The sequence below is a fragment of the Neolamprologus multifasciatus genome, chromosome 14 (assembly GCF_963576455.1).
Source record: "Neolamprologus multifasciatus chromosome 14, fNeoMul1.2, whole genome shotgun sequence".
NCBI classification, from domain to species: domain Eukaryota; kingdom Metazoa; phylum Chordata; class Actinopteri; order Cichliformes; family Cichlidae; genus Neolamprologus; species Neolamprologus multifasciatus.
The window spans coordinates 22,501,007-22,517,426 of NC_140452.1; the positions used below are offsets into that span (position 1 = coordinate 22,501,007).

At 37.4% G+C, this 16,420-nt stretch overlaps 1 protein-coding gene and 2 non-coding genes across 4 annotated transcripts in view; 1 reads left to right on the forward strand and 2 right to left on the reverse strand.

Moving 5' to 3' along the window:
* Positions 1-16,420, reverse strand: part of fchsd2 (FCH and double SH3 domains 2) — a 69,166-nt gene that overhangs the window by 47,654 nt on the left and 5,092 nt on the right. For both annotated transcript variants that reach the window (XM_085184552.1, XM_085184553.1), the window contains exon 3: positions 7-52. In XM_085184552.1, the coding sequence (XP_085040678.1) occupies positions 7-52 (46 nt within the window). The remainder of the gene's footprint in view (positions 1-6; positions 53-16,420) is intronic.
* On the forward strand, positions 6,362-6,434 carry trnam-cau (transfer RNA methionine (anticodon CAU)). Its single transcript has one exon. It is a non-coding gene; the product is annotated as a tRNA-Met (tRNA).
* trnat-agu (transfer RNA threonine (anticodon AGU)) lies at positions 7,370-7,443 on the reverse strand. Its single transcript has one exon. It is a non-coding gene; the product is annotated as a tRNA-Thr (tRNA).

Below are 16,420 nucleotides of genomic sequence, written 5' to 3' on the forward strand. Positions count from 1 at the left end.
ACCTACCTGTGCATAGTCCCGCTCCAGTTGTCCTTTCTTCAGACTATAGCTCCTGCAAAAAAAAAAAGAAACTTACTGAAATGTACAGAGGATAAATGAAACAACAGATAGATTCATAATGTATATATCACAACAGATAACATGTAGGGATACAGATAATAAATCATCATCAAAAGCACCAAGGCCTATTGCTTTGTTACACAGGAGGCAGAAAAAACAGACCTGATGTTTATTTTCAGTGACAGTTTGTGTACTGTGTGTTCATTATGATGAGAAAGCACAAATGCTGCAATCCCATCGAGTATGCCAGGGGAGAGCTTGGTGACCACAACATTATGCAAGGATGGAATTACCACTTTCTCTTTATTTCTCAACGACTCTTTCTAAAAATACCTTCTGAATTTATGACCCACACAAAGGAAAAACTCGTATGACCTTTCCCCTCGCCCTGTTGATGTGAGTCAACAACATCCTGGAAGTGAAGAGACAGTGAAAGCTCTTATCACAGCCCAACATTATGCAGAATTAAAAACATAACATTACATATGTGATTACACAAACAGATACATATTTTGGCCATGAATGTGAATGGACAAAGCATCATGTACAGTTGATTGGATCTAAATATTTTTATATATATCTCACTATGCGTGTGTAACATGCATTCTCGAGTTAAATGCATAGTTCATCAGATGCAAGCCCAGCTAACTAACTCAATACCACTTTTAAAGCTTTTTACAAATCTTATCACATTTTTCACTGTGATTTATTTCTTAGAAACTTGCAAGGGGGTTTCTGTGGATGGTTACTGGAGCTGTTAAAAAACAGTTATTACAGTACAATAGCTCCATATTGGAAAAAAGTGTTGTATATTAGTTGGCGCTAATAGCAAAAAGGTCTAGTAGAGTTAGAAAAATATTATTAAACCAAAAAGTGCATCAAAAGGCACTGCTGGGATTTGAACCAAGGATCTCCTGTTTACTAGAGAGGCGCTTTAACCAACTAAGTCACAGCCACTGCCAGATCAGGCACTCTGCTTCCTGTACACTTATTAATGATTATGATTGGTCAGTTTCTGCCAATGCCACCCACCCCTGAGAGAGCTGAAGAGAGGCATGGAGGCTAAGCAGGAATGCCATTCAACATTTTTTTCAAAAGAAGTTCAGGTCAGACCAGAAAAAAGCCATGGACCAATTCTACTAACACACATTTTTAGCTATTCTAAAAGTTATGACTGAAATGATGATCACATGAACTTTATTTTGCTATTAAAGACTTGTATTAGCAGAAATAAATAACTTTAATTTTGATGTATGCCACCTAAGAGAAAAGACTGCAGGCATTTTCCTCCTGCTCTGGGTTGCTAATGTGGATGGAGACTCTTTGGAAAAAAACACTAGTGTGGATGAGAGTTATTCTCACATGTAAATGAGGGTATTGTGTTTAGGTGTCAAGAATAACCTAATCATTAGCATTAACCTTTAGTTCATTCACATGTAGATATCCAGAGCTCTGTGGCCCATGCAGAAGCACACTTGATCACACTTGGGTAACTTGTTCAGGCTTTATTGGACACGGACTTTTACACAGATTATTCTTTGTGTGAAACAACAAATAGCAGATTGGCAGAAATATGAGCCTCAGTTAAAGTTGGGGGGTGGGGTGGGATGAGGGGGGCATGAAAACGTGACAAAATATAAACTACTACCAGAAATAATCTGTATCTGGAAGAAGACGTATACTGACTCCATTATAGGCATTACAAACTGGTGCTTACACCCACTCAAGATACCTTCGGAGCAGCACTGCTGTAGCTCAATGTTAATTTAACATGGCTTTGAGAAATAAGCACCATTATACCCTAGTTTTGAAAACGCAATAGCTCGAGGCTTTTTGCTTTGTATCATCAGATAAAGCAGCGCAGGGTACATTCAGTCCCAGTATGTATCCCATGTTGACATTGCTGGAATAATTACAACCACACTTCTTATTATTGTACAATATATTTTAACTGCAAGTCACCGAACCAATGCTGTCTTAAATCCGATCAAGACAACAGACTGTTAACAGCTAAAATTAAGTACCATCAGGAAAGACGAACAGTGGAAGAAGACACAGAGGGGAAGACAACACTGTAAGAGTAGACAGCATAATTACCACCAATGGCCTGTATGATAATTACAGCCCAAACAAATAGGGTAGTGCTTCGTGTCAAACCTTTCCCCAGGCATCATTTCTGTGTTAAAGCTGCTATATCCAGTCTGGTTTCCAAACACAGGCTGCTTAGCAAATTTCTTTTAACCCTCTGGTCTCTATCTGGCCATTTTTGGCCACTTTCTTTATTCGGTTTTCAACCATTTTTGTTCTGTTAATGCAAATGGAATGAAACTTTCCAAAGGTGTGCATTTTTTAAAAATTTTTTAATTTTCAACATTTCAACTTAATAATGTCAATAATATTCACTATACACCAATTTGTTCCTGTTTTACTGATCGTGGCCATTTTTGGCCAATTGAAACCCATTATAACCACCTTTTTTGATTCCTTGTTACTGGCAGTACTATAGCATGCAATTTAGGTAAAATTGCTTTCATTCTAAACTCAACACATGAAAATTGTAGTTTTTCATTTTTTCTACCACATGACATCCTTGGCCCATTTTCTGCCAAGCAAGCAATTTCATGTAATATTCTTGGTTTCCACTAGGTGGGGTTGATGGGTTACCACACTCCAATGGACCAATATAATGAAACAATTTTGACATAGGTTTGGTCTTAAGGATCTGATAGTTTGTGTTTGTGCATGACATTGCAGCACAAACATGTATTTGCAAGATAGACTGGAATAAATAATGACGCATCAAACATTACATAGGCTGCAGTGAATTCCTGTGGATGCAGGATATTGAGCTTTGAGGTTCCCAGTCAAACTTAGCTTTGAAGCACATGTGAAAAGCACTTTACTCTTGTATTTTTCATAAAAAGAGACCATACCCAAAATATTAACTCTAGAAACAAAAACAAAAACAAAAAAAACCCCAATCACAGGACATTTTGCACAGTTCAAACCTGCAGCTGCAGCGCAAACAACAACAAACACTGTTTGTAAACGTGTCCTGGAGTTTATGCAGGTGCAGACGTTGCTACTGCTGTAAGTCAACCTAACAGCTTCCAGACCATTTATTCTGGCAATATGGCAAGAAGGTGGGAGTGTCCCCCCCACCCCAAGAGGGACAAAGGGACCCCCTGATGATCCTCTAATCGCCTGAGCCAAGGTGTGAAACTGGGTGTGAACTCTGGCTGATTGGGAACCACACCCAGTTCAAAGCGTATAATATCTAAATTTGAATTATATTTTGGTTTTCATGACTAGGACTGGTGCTAATTTAAAAAATCAAGTCAATGAAAGTAGAAAAATGTTTTAATATATATGAATTTTATAGTATTTTGAAAACGTAAACATGGGTGGCCATTTTTGGCCACGAACAAAATGAGAGGGATTTTTTGTTTTTCTGTCACAGCACAAAAAACCAAAGATACATAAAACTCATTGATACTTTTAATTATTGCTATGCATCTAACCTCCATCATGGTTAGAAAATAAATCAGTTTGCATGTATTATTTAGGAAAAAAATGGGGATTTTATGCTTTTATCCCTTTATCCCTTTATCCCTTTGTAAATCATTAAAATTATGTAATTTAACTGGTATTTAAAGGGTTAAAAGTCTGGATTTGAATTAAATTTTGGTCTTGATGAACAGCACTGATACTAATCTAAAACATCAAGTCAATGAAAGTAGAAAAATGTTTTAATATATATGAATTTTATAGTATTTTGAAAACGTAAACATGGGTGGCCATTTTTGGCCACGAACAAAATGAGAGGTTTTTTTTGTTTTTCTGTCACAGCACAAAAAACCAAAGATACATAAAACTCATTGATACTTTTAATTATTGCTATGCATCTAACCTCCATCATGGTTAGAAAATAAATCAGTTTGCATGTATTATTTAGGAAAAAAATGGGGATTTTATGCTTTTATCCCTTTATCCCTTTATCCCTTTGTAAATCATTAAAATTATGTAATTTAACTGGTATTTAAAGGGTTAAAAGTCTGGATTTGAATTAAATTTTGGTCTTGATGAACAGCACTGATACTAATCTAAAACATCAAGTCAATGAAAGTAGAAAAATGTTTTAATATATATGAATTTTATAGTATTTTGAAAACGTAAACATGGGTGGCCATTTTTGGCCACGAACAAAATTAGAGGGATTTTTTTTTTTTTTTTTCTGTCACTGCACAAAAAACCAAAGATACATAAAACTCATTGATACTTTTAATTATTGCTATGCATCTAACCTCCATCATGGTTAGAAAATAAATCAGTTTGCATGTATTATTTAGGAAAAAAATGGGGATTTTATGCTTTTATCCCTTTGTAAATCATTAAAATTATGTAATTTAACTGTGATTTAAAGGGTTAAAAGTCAGGATTTGAATTAAATTTTGGTCTTGATGAACAGCGCTGATACTAATCTAAAAAAATCATGTCAAAAAAAGGGGAACTTTTTCTTAATATATATGAATTTTATAGCATTTTGTAAATGTAAACAGGGGGTGGCCATTTTTGGAAGTTTTTATGTTTTTCTGTCACTGCACAAAAAAACAAAGATGCATAAAACTCATTGATACTTTTAATTATTGTTATACATCTAACCTCCACCATGGTTAGAAAGTAAATCAGATGGCATGTTTTATTTGGAAAAAAATTGGGGTTTTGTGATTTTTTTCCATTTATGAGTTCCTAGGATTATTTGATTTAACTGGTATTTAAAGGGTTAAAATTATGAATTTGAATGAAATTTTGGTCTTGATGAACAGCACTGGTACTAATCTAAAAAATCATGTCAAAAAAAGTGGAAATTTTTCTTAATATATATGAATTTTATAGCATTTTGTAAATGTAAACAGGGGGTGGCCATTTTTGGCCACGAACAAGCTGAGAGGAAGTTTTTATGTTTTTCTGTCACTGCACAAAAAAACAAAGATGTATAAAAGTCATTGATACTGTTAATTATTGCTATGCATCTAACCTCCATCATGGTTAGAAAGTAAATCAGATGGCATGTTTTATTTGGAAAAAAATTGGGGTTTTGTGATTTTTTCCATTTATGAGTTCCTAGGATTATTTGATTTAACTGGTATTTAAAGGGTTAAAATTATGAATTTGAATGAAATTTTGGTCTTGATGAACAGCACTGGTACTAATCTAAAAAATCATGTCAAAAAAAGTGGAAATTTTTCTTAATATATATGAATTTTATAGCATTTTGTAAATGTAAACAGGGGGTGGCCATTTTTGGCCACGAACAAGCTGAGAGGAAGTTTTTATGTTTTTCTGTCACTGCACAAAAAAACAAAGATGTATAAAAGTCATTGATACTGTTAATTATTGCTATGCATCTAACCTCCATCATGGTTAGAAAGTAAATCAGATGGCATGTTTTATTTGGAAAAAAATTGGGGTTTTGTGATTTTTTCCATTTATGAGTTCCTAGGATTATGTGATCTAACTGGTATTTAAAGGGTTAAAATTATGAATTTGAATGAAATTTTGATTTTCATGAACAGCACTGGTACTAATCTAAAAAATCATGTCAAAAAAAGTGGGAATTTTTCTTAATATATATGAATTTTATAGCATTTTGTAAACGTAAACAAGGGGTGGCCATTTTTGGCCACGAACAAGCTGAGAGGAAGTTTTTATGTTTTTCTGTCACTGCACAAAAAAACAAAGATGTATAAAAGTCATTGATACTGTTAATTATTGCTATGCATCTAACCTCCATCATGGTTAGAAAGTAAATCAGATGGCATGTTTTATTTGGAAAAAAATTGGGGTTTTGTGATTTTTTCCATTTATGAGTTCCTAGGATTATGTGATCTAACTGGTATTTAAAGGGTTAAAATTATGAATTTGAATGAAATTTTGATTTTCATGAACAGCACTGGTACTAATCTAAAAAATCATGTCAAAAAAAGTGGGAATTTTTCTTAATATATATGAATTTTATAGCATTTTGTAAACGTAAACAAGGGGTGGCCATTTTTGGCCACGAACAAGCTGAAAGGGTAGTGATTTTTAACAAGGCCAGAGGGTTAAATAAGAGACTGTAGTAAACCTGCACCATTGCCATTTATCACTGATCTGCTGCAAGAGGCTGGAGCATGTGTTTACTGTTTAACCCCGCCCCGTGCTTGTCTGCTGAAATACGACACTCCCCCAAACAGGCCTGGCCACATGTGGGGCTTAGTGTCCGCTCTCTGAAAGGGACACACGCTTTTGCAGCACACAGGCCTCGTTGGCGCAGTAGGCAGCGCGTCAGTCTCATAATCTGAAGGTCGTGAGTTCGAGCCTCACACGGGGCAGATGTTTTAAAATTGTCAACTAAGCAAAATAGCAAAGCACATGTGCCTTGAAGTGAAACATTAGACAGATTTCTTGCATTACATGTTACTGAGTCACAGAGGCATGCTCCTGCTAGTTGCTCAACAACCACGTTTGAATACCTTGACAAACTTGTTAATTATACCTTGAAAAATCTTTCCTGCCTTTAAGGCAAAGCACACTCAAGAAACCACAGTGCTTTCACTTCACTCATAAAAACAACTGTCTAAACTAAACTAAAATCATTTCATGCTCCATGCTAAAGAAGGAAAAAGTATAGTTCTCATAAATACAAATAACAGGGCCACTCCTTATAAAGCTGTCCTAATGGCCATGTTTTGGGCTCTAGGGCTTCTGTGATAATTAAATATATTAGTATATAATCTCAATTAATAGCCAAGGTTAACATAGGTGGAATTAATGGTATTCAGGGTGTTTGTATCACATTGCATAGGTCTATGGTTACACACATTGAGTGACATTCTTGCAAGCTTCATGCATCAGCCTTAAGGCAATGGCTCAAATGTTCTGATGAAAAAGAATGGGAGAGTCATCATAGAGTAAAAAATAAATACATTTTAAGAATCATCTATCAGTACCAATGAGATGCATGTTCCTCTGTTTTTTCCATAGCAGGGGCTAAGCTTAAGGGCAAACAACAGTACAAGCACAAACAAGTTACTCCTATAACTGGTTGTACTTTATCATGATGCATATGCGCTGCCACAACACTGCATTGCTGACAATGAGTGCAGGATTTCCTTCTTTGACCAAAACAGACACAGTATCTGCTGGTGTCTTAAATTAAGTGTCTTAAATTGTCCAAGAGTGTGCAAGTGTCTTAAATTACTTGGTACTAAATAGCAATGGAAAGGGAAAAAATATTATTGAACAAGTGTAGCGGAGTTGGAACAAAAGGCACTGCTGGGATTCGAACCCAGGATCTCCTGTTTACTAGACAGGCGCTTTAACCAACTAAGCCACAGCACCTACACAAAGAGACAATAGGATATCAATTCAGTGAGGTAATCCATCCACAATACGAGGTTGGTCATTAATATACTGCAACAACATGGGAATAGAGCAGCTGCAAGAGAATTCAACATTAATAATCAATGGTACGGAAGTGGAGGAAGCAAGAAGAATGAGTTGAGTAAAGTTTGACTTATCTGACTGTTTTGTTTCGCTTAATGCACCTTATAATCCGGTGCGCCTTATATATGAAAACAGACCTGCCATGGAAAAGAGCAACTCAAGTCAAAGCATTAGAAAATCAACTGCCTGTTCTTTTTGAGTTTAACACACTACGGCAAGATGCACAAGATTACTGCACTAGATGTTATGGTCCTGCTCCTGCAAGCTCTCCTGTAACTGCGTTGGATGACCTAATCTCATACTGTGAAAAAGCAGTTGGTATACCTTGTTGGTATAAGAGAATCCTTGCTGTTTTTAAGGCAAATAAGCTAGGTGCAGCTTTCAGCAGTTTTCAATTTCTTCTGTATGACCAATCTCCTAAAAAGATTTAAACTAACATGCTTAACTTTCAATAGCTCCAAATGGCTGTAATGTCTAGTTTCTGGATCTGTCACCTGAACATATCACAGCACATATGGAAACATGACTGCTGGCTCTATTCACACACAATCGATCCTGCAAGCCTGAAACATACAAGTCAGAAAGTACAAACACAGAAATGCTGACAAACACTCATCCTAGGTGGGATCTTTGGACATGTCTGGGCTTTTCATGCTGCCATGGTTACAATCCAGTGGAGCCAGCATATGTAAACATCAACACCCAATTATCAGCTCAAAATGTCATTCACACCCATTTTGCACATTTATGAGAAACTGTGTTCCTAAAATAGTCAAAATAAGCAGAATAGGCATTTCAGAGTGAGGTCTTAAAAGTTATATAGATTTAAGTAGTTGTCTATTTGAAGATTATACTGTACTTCATTTTTGTGTCTATCTGCATTTGCCTTCTTCACCCCCTATATTTATTCAGCTAACAATTCACATCTATCCCTTGAAAACCTCTCCATACCTTCACTGCACCTCTATTTCGTGCCTCTCTCCCCTGCTCTGACCCTTTCTCTCTGGCTTGATGCACTCTGCTTCTTAAATACTTTTTCTCTACCCTGCTCCTTTTGTCCGCCCACCACGGGCGCGTGTGCGTAACTGAATGGTGTACGAGTCAAAAAGCCAGCATGTCAGCATCAGCTGTGTGTGAAGAAGAAAGGGAGGGAGAAAATGTGCAGGCTTGCAGATGAGTGTGTGTCCGACAGGAAATACTTAAGAGCCTGAGAGTGGACACAGTGGATGTGTGTGTTTGTATGTCTGTGCGTGAGTGCTGAGGGCAAGAGGAGCAAGAGGCTGAAAAGCAGAGAGAGGAAATGATCAAACATGAGAAAACAGCTGAGGTCAATGGTTAACGGGACACAGACTGAGATCAGTGACAAAAGGATAAGCAACATGAGTCACAGAGTGAGACAGAGGCCGAGGAGACTGGCCATGTTTTCACACTGGTGATCGACACGAGGCATAATACAGCAGATATGCAGCAGTCTTTCCTCTCCAAGACCAAGCTGGTATTCAGCTCGAAACATGTTTACTTCATCTCAGAAAAGATAACAGTTGATAAGCTGAGATGAAATCTGAGTTCCCTTTACAATAAATTAATTCTACACAGGGTGTGTGCTAGTATTAAAGACAGCAGTACTGAGTATTAGAATAAAAGCTCATCCCACCAGTTCTCTTCCCACACACACCTTTGCTATAACCCGACAAAACACCGACAGGCAAAAAGTAAATCTCTGATCATGTGTTTAGAGTTACTGTTATCTCTGTCCTCAAAGACTAAGACACTTTCTGTGACTGTGAAGGCAGCTGCTGCTCAATAATGACAGATATTACTGTTTTTCTGAGTTTTATTAATATATTATGACCAGGTTAAAAAAATCACAGTGAAACTTTTACCATTACTCAGTGATATATTGTATTGTAATGTAACAAATATATTTCTAAAGATATCATGGCAAAGCATTTGAGCCCGTGCTGGGGTGTGAGTCGGTGGCCAAATAATTTCCAACATCAGCTAAAATGCTCTTTTATTATGACCTCGTATTGTTTGTGATATCTGTTTTTTTTGTCTATGTCTTCAGATGAATCAACTTTACAAAGATGAACAGTCTCGTTAAAATGGGTGCATTTGATGTTGTGAAGTTACCTATGAAATCAGCGACTACTGCAGTTAATTTATTCCTTAGATGTGTTGAGGCAAGTTAAAACTAAAGAATCATTTCTCCCACTGTAGTTTTAATGCCACATTTTTACTGAATGACAAAAAGTATTTTAAGTCATTCACCTTTATATCCCATTTGTAATTTTTGTATTAGTAACTTAAATCTGTCAAACAATTGGTAACTGAAAATGTTACAAATTGTAGGTTAAAATAAGTATGCTACAGATATCACTGCTGGAAAGAGAAAGAGAGAGAATATCAGCATATAGGCAATATAAGACATAGATATAACTTCCAGGGTGGAAAAATAGAGTTAAAATCTTAATCTTCCACCCCATCTGAAGTGTGCCAAACAGCAAAAGCTGTGGCTGCAAAAAGACTTCTGATCCTATACAAGTACAGTGGAACCCTGACTTACGAATACCCCGTTTAACGAAAAATTCAATTTACGAAGGCACTTAACGGCAATATTTCTGCCCGTGTTACGGCAAAATGCCCGCGTAACAAAATCTGCTGGCTCTGATTGGCTGAGCCCAGAATGCCCGCAATGCCCACAGTGCCTTCCGAATCATGTGACAACCCCTTGGCTTTTGTACTTGTGCTTCGCTGTTCCACTTGAACGACGTATTGCTCCTGCAGTTAGCAGTTAGCAATTAGCCTATAGCCTATCGTTCACTCAAAAGGTGCGATGGGTGCTTCGATTTTCGACTTACGAAAGACCCTCGGGAACGAATTCATTTCGTAAGTCAGGGTTCCACTGTATATGAGAAAACAGCTTTTGGTCTTGACCTCTGTTAACATCTTTCCTGATGAGTTTATGCGCTCAGTCACTCGTTTTGGGTCCTTTTGATCACACCATGTTACAAAATGGATCATTACCATTGGATGAAACCAGACCCAATTTGGCTAACAACTTGTAAAGAAGCTTCTTGGATGTGATCTGAAACATCTTCAAGCAACTTAAAGATATCCTGTCGCTTTTCTTTCCAGGCTCCTTAGATCACCATGAGGTAGATGACTGAAAATCTACACACCTTTCTTGACATTTAAATTGTCGCAACAACTGAACTGATGAAGGACTTTTATTGGCATTTTAATGTGAAAAGACTACTTGTTATTTAGAGCTCATTTTAGCCACTTTGCTTCAGCTGTACTTGATATCTGAGAACACTGTCAATGGTCCCAACAGGCCAACAAATGGCCAATCAACTTGCCCAAGAACTGACCCTGGACCATTGGTGAACCCTTTGTTTAGAGTTACTGTTCCTGATTTTTTTTTTAATTAATTAAACATTATTGTTAAAGCTACTGCTGGTCAGTAAGAATGGATATTGATTCTAATATTGTTAGTGAGTGTACTAAGAGGTCAGATTTGGTTTATGATTGAAAGTGCAGCTGTAAACCAGAGGAATCTGAAAGCTCGTTGTTCATTTGCTCTGTCAAAATGTCTATTTACATTTTGCTAAAACTCAGTGGTATTTCATATGCTCCCTTGCACTGACAGGTTACAAGTCTGTTCAGTTCCATTCAGACGCAATTTGATCCTCTCCCATTAATAACACCCTTTGGAAAAGAGAGGGCCCTAGAGTAATTCACAGTTGCACTTTGATTTAATTCTAATAATTCTAAAGTACAAAAGAACTACGACCTTAAAAGAAGAAGAATGAAAAAATAATAAAAAGAAGAAAATAAAGATAAAGAGTAGATATTAATAAAAAAATCTTCACCTACTTCAGGGGGAAAAAAACAAACTGAACAATTCAAAATGCCAGAAACACTTACACGAACAAAGGCCACAAGTTGAAAGACATAGGTCTACAACAGAGATGGAATGGATTATATTTAGCTGCTGAGAACTTTATTGTTCATCGGGTTATTTTTCCAAAGGACAAAATATTGCAAATCTTAGAAAATCCTCTGACTCCACCACAGCACAAATGGTTGCTTTAGCTGTTTAGGCTGTGACACTGAACTTTATAATATTATTACATAAAAACATAATGGTAAGGTTGAGCCACTGTTGCAGGATCACCTTATTTTAATACAGAAATAACCTTGCAACCAATATTTTGTCATTTCAACCTCAAGTATTATGCAGGGTCCTCTTATGATTCAGTCTGCAGTGTTATTTTGTCGAGTACAGACGTACCTACACCTAATTACATTATCAGGGTGTGAATCAGCCTTGCATTCATTTGTGTGTGAATTGGGGGGGGGGTTGTTTTTTAATCCAACAAGGCCTTGATATTCTGTTCCCCATCCTCCTTCATTATGGAGGCTGCAATGAAAAGCATTAATGAGAACTCTTGGTGGCACTTTTGGGTTCAAATCAGACAGTTTCACCTAGCTACTCAGCAAGGAGAGCCATTAGGTTTTAATGATATTTGCAGATAATTCCTAGGATTTGGTCAATTAATTTGCATGAAACACAAATTTCATTTATCCCAGTGAATCATGCAAAGGACAGACATGGGGGGTAAATCACATCCAGTCCAGCAATCTAGTCCGAGCATCAGCTTCCAGGCTGCTATTTATCATTTTATCTCCACAATTAATACTGCTCTTTATAAAGTCTCCACATGGCACTCTGTCTGCACCATTCTGCATTTATCCTAAACAACATCACAGCCTGTTGAAGAGTTACCTTACAGCAAAATGAAGCTGCACAGTAAAGTATATATAGCACATTGTTCACTGATCTAAACTAACAGACAATAGCTAATGCGTGGCCAAATTATTATGAGCACAGCACACTGTATGAGAGTATTTTTATGGTCAGCGCAGGATGATGCGTTTGTAGCTATTAAGGCAGACATAAGGGTATAGGGGATTTAGCTGGATTGAGGACACCAAGTTGACTCCCTGAATCCACCAACTCGTCATCATTTTCTCCTCTCTTCCGTTCTCTTGTCCTTCCTAAGACTAGACTAGCTGAAATGCACTCCCAGAGGATGAAATACACGGTCCTTTCTCTTTCATCTTTCCTCCATTTTTTCCCGTTATCATTCCTCTCATACCTTGTACAGCTGACCCACAGACAGGAGACACAGTAGATATAAACTTGTATATGCGTGTGCGTGTGTGTGTGACTGAGCGCTTTGATTAAAGCCAGTCTGTGGATTAATTAGGGTAAATAACCTCAGAGCTGCTTTTCGGATTTAAGTGTTAAAATCTAATGCGTGCTTCATACTAGAAATGTGTCTGTCAACCATGAATGTTTTTGTCATTGCTCTCCTGTAGGGTCCATCTATTAAAAATACTGTGTATGGAAACTATTTAGTCTAGTCATGGTGACACCATCTCAGGAAAGGACTAGCTGAATCAGAGTCAGCTTCCAGAGGTCACGCATGCACTTTTACAAGGACAGCACAAAGCATGTTCGTCAATTGATTAGCTTTCTACTGTAGTCTAGTGACTGTTTGCAAGCATCAACTGTAGATATTAAGTCTGCATTCTGACCCAGTGTGGATATGGGGCATGTTCCTACCTGCATCTTCCCTTGGGAATCACTCAAGATCTTTGAGTGCATCCCAAGGATTGCTCTGAGTGTGGGATGTCCTGCCACCGCCCAAAAAAAGAATCTGTAGTCCTGAAAGCTGCAAACAGCTGCTTTGGTATTTGATTTGTTTTTTTTTTAAGTAAAAAATAAAGCTAAGCAGAAAATAACTGCAGAAATTATATCGAGAACGTATTTAGCAAATGTGTTGACAGTTATAATACTGATCTATTAATTGGAGAAACAGATGTCTAAAGTATGAAACTGCACTGACCTTTTTCGTGTTATTGTTAGGTGGTTGCTAGGCAACATAAAAGCATCACAAAACATCATGAAAAAGTTTTGTGACTTTAACTGAGAAGTTACTGTTGTGATATTAAAATGGCACTCCTTTTACAAGGTGTTACAGGTGTGCATAAACTCACTGACTAGGCAACACGATGATCTCATAACACCTGATGTAAGAACCATCAGGGGCCTGTATGAGTACACCACAACTTGTGATCATCTAGGAGGAGTTTCCCAGAAAACAAACAGAGTGAGACTTTGTGTATTATAGTACAATGGTTGGCGTGTTAGAGTTGGGCATCGCAAACAACCCTTTGGCGGTCACCACAACTAGCACAAAAGCCCAGTGCGATGGTCCTCCCTGCACCCACTTGACATGCTGACATCAGAATTAACTCTTGTCTCACAAATACACACAATTAGGGAGAAATATTATTAATCTTAGATAAAGAATCAAATAAAAAGGAAAAACTAGCATGTGGAAATCAGTTAATGGTTCATAGCTACAACCGAAGAAAAGATGTCAGATTTAAGCAACAACAGAAAAGCACATTTGCCTTGAAATACAGTCTAACTGAGGGTCTGTTCTGCTATATCATTTGCTAAAAGCACATTTATTGTCACACGGATGTGTGTAAATATAGGCTGAAGAATATCTTTGGTAATATGCATATGTAATAATATGTTAATGAGCCATGTGCCCAGCTTTGCTTATGCTGATGAGCCATATGGAGCTTTGCCTGGAAGCCTGGTGAGAGCTGTAATGTTTACAGATCTCTCAGGTAAAAAGTGAACAGGAAAAAAGATTATAACACTATTCTCTGTTACAGTGATGCTTAAAGGCTGGGTCATTGCTTAAAGAAACAGTGGAGATTTATGAAATCATGTTGATGAGACTGAAAGCAAGTCAAAGAGGTTAAAGAGTCAAAAAGGATAAGCACAGATGTTATTCTCTGGTTTTCTAAGGCTACATAGGATGAGACTGTTCATACACTTTCTTGAAATGCAACAAAACACCTCAATTAAAATTTCGTAAAGTTAAGGAAAAGAAGCTGTTTTCAATTTATTGCATTAAGTCTTTTTCGTTTTTCTCTATTAACTAGTATTAAATAGTGCAGCAGTCTCAAACTGCAGCTCCAGAGAGACATGGAGCTCCTTTTTCCATTTGTATAAATGTGCTGCCTATATAGTCCTTTTTATGCTTAAATAACCTGCATCATAGCTTACTTTGCTGAACCTTAGGATGGATACACATAAACGGTCCATGGACAAACCTATTTGCATTTACCACCAACACTGCTGGCTTACTGGTACTACTTAATCTGCAGCTGGACTTTAGACAAAATAAAATTGAACCTGATCTATTTTTTTTTTATATCTTCAAAGCTATTAGGCTTTGGATGTTACAGCTCTTCTCAAAGTAGGCTACTTTTAATTTAATCTGCACAGGAACACAGTGGCCTGCAAAGCTTCATAACTAATCTTTGCAAAGTAAATAAAAAAAGATATACTCTTCCTCTGCTTCACAACTGATCCTTTTTCTTTGTAATAAAAAACTGATTTAAAAAAGGAAACAATTTAAACAAACTTCATTCCAGAGTTTTGTAACAGAAACATGATATTGTAACAAAAATGCAACTGCAGCCCACTAAAAAGCCATTACTTGTGTTAAAGGATTAATTATTTACACCCTATTAGTAATAGTGACAGGCTAATTCATATTTAATAGGCTGTGTTACCTTCATTGTAAGGCTCAAATACGTTTTGCAGCCCCACCACAAATTTGCAGATTAAAAATTGCTTGAAAAAGGATGCCAACTCTTCAATTACGGGATAGCATTTGGACCCAGACCCCATACTAGGTAATATTAGCCACCCTGCATATGTTATTCCTAACTTTTTTGTTCATTTACAGGCTGTATGGAGTTGTTTGTCTACATGCTTCATTAAGGTACTTGGATGTATTTATTTTATTTTTCAAATGAGTTTATATTAAGTTTTTATTAATTTACTCAACGAGAGGTGGTGTGCGTGCAGTGTCGTCATCCAACGTGAAACAAACAATATCAGACAGAACATGTCAGCTCTAATGGTTGGTTTCAACCCAGCAGATGCAAAAGCATAACAGAAATAAACAATTTCCGCTTTCACATAAACTATTTCTTGAAAAACATTTTCTCTATAGAGCGATTCAGTCCTGTCAGAAGACAACTCGCAATTTAGTCAACTGTTGTCCTTTCAGCACCTGTGGTACTAGGCTGCTGGTTCGGACAAACATAATGGGAGCTGAAGTCGGTTGACGAAATGGATACGTTCATCACACTGTGCTGCTGGTGTGAAATTCAAATAGCCCTTCTGCTCTTTTATAATAATCTTTCAAAATCGGCTAAAGCCAAAAGACTGGGACCACAGTGGTTCGCTCAAGGACACATCAACTAAGCAGATGCATGTGGCTGCAGGGGCTTAAGCCCAGGACTCCCAATCGCAAGCCAATTTCCCTAATCATTGCACCACCCCACTGCTCCTGATTTTGCCACCATGAGAATGTGTCATCAAAAATAATTACAAAACATTAAAGGCTAGAGCAACATGGAGAGAAAACACTGCAGGCAGCATCTTCCAGTGACGAGGATGACAAAGCCAATTTGGGAACCTTTTACCCAGTGGCACATACCTTCATCCCTCACCGACTGAAACAACTAACACATCGTGGTTGCATATGCTTAACTGGCTCTCCCACGCTCCCACAAGTGAGACCAGAGCCTTGTTCGCTTTCCAAAACCCAGCAGCAACAAGCCAATCTGTTCTCAAACAGCTGGAGCTGCCCCCAAGAGTGAAAGAGGGAGAAAAAAGGGAGGGAAAGAGGGGGGGAGGGAGGTCTCAGAGAGAAAACAGGCAGAGAAAGTGTGAAAATGAGAAACAGAGCAAAAGACCGGGATG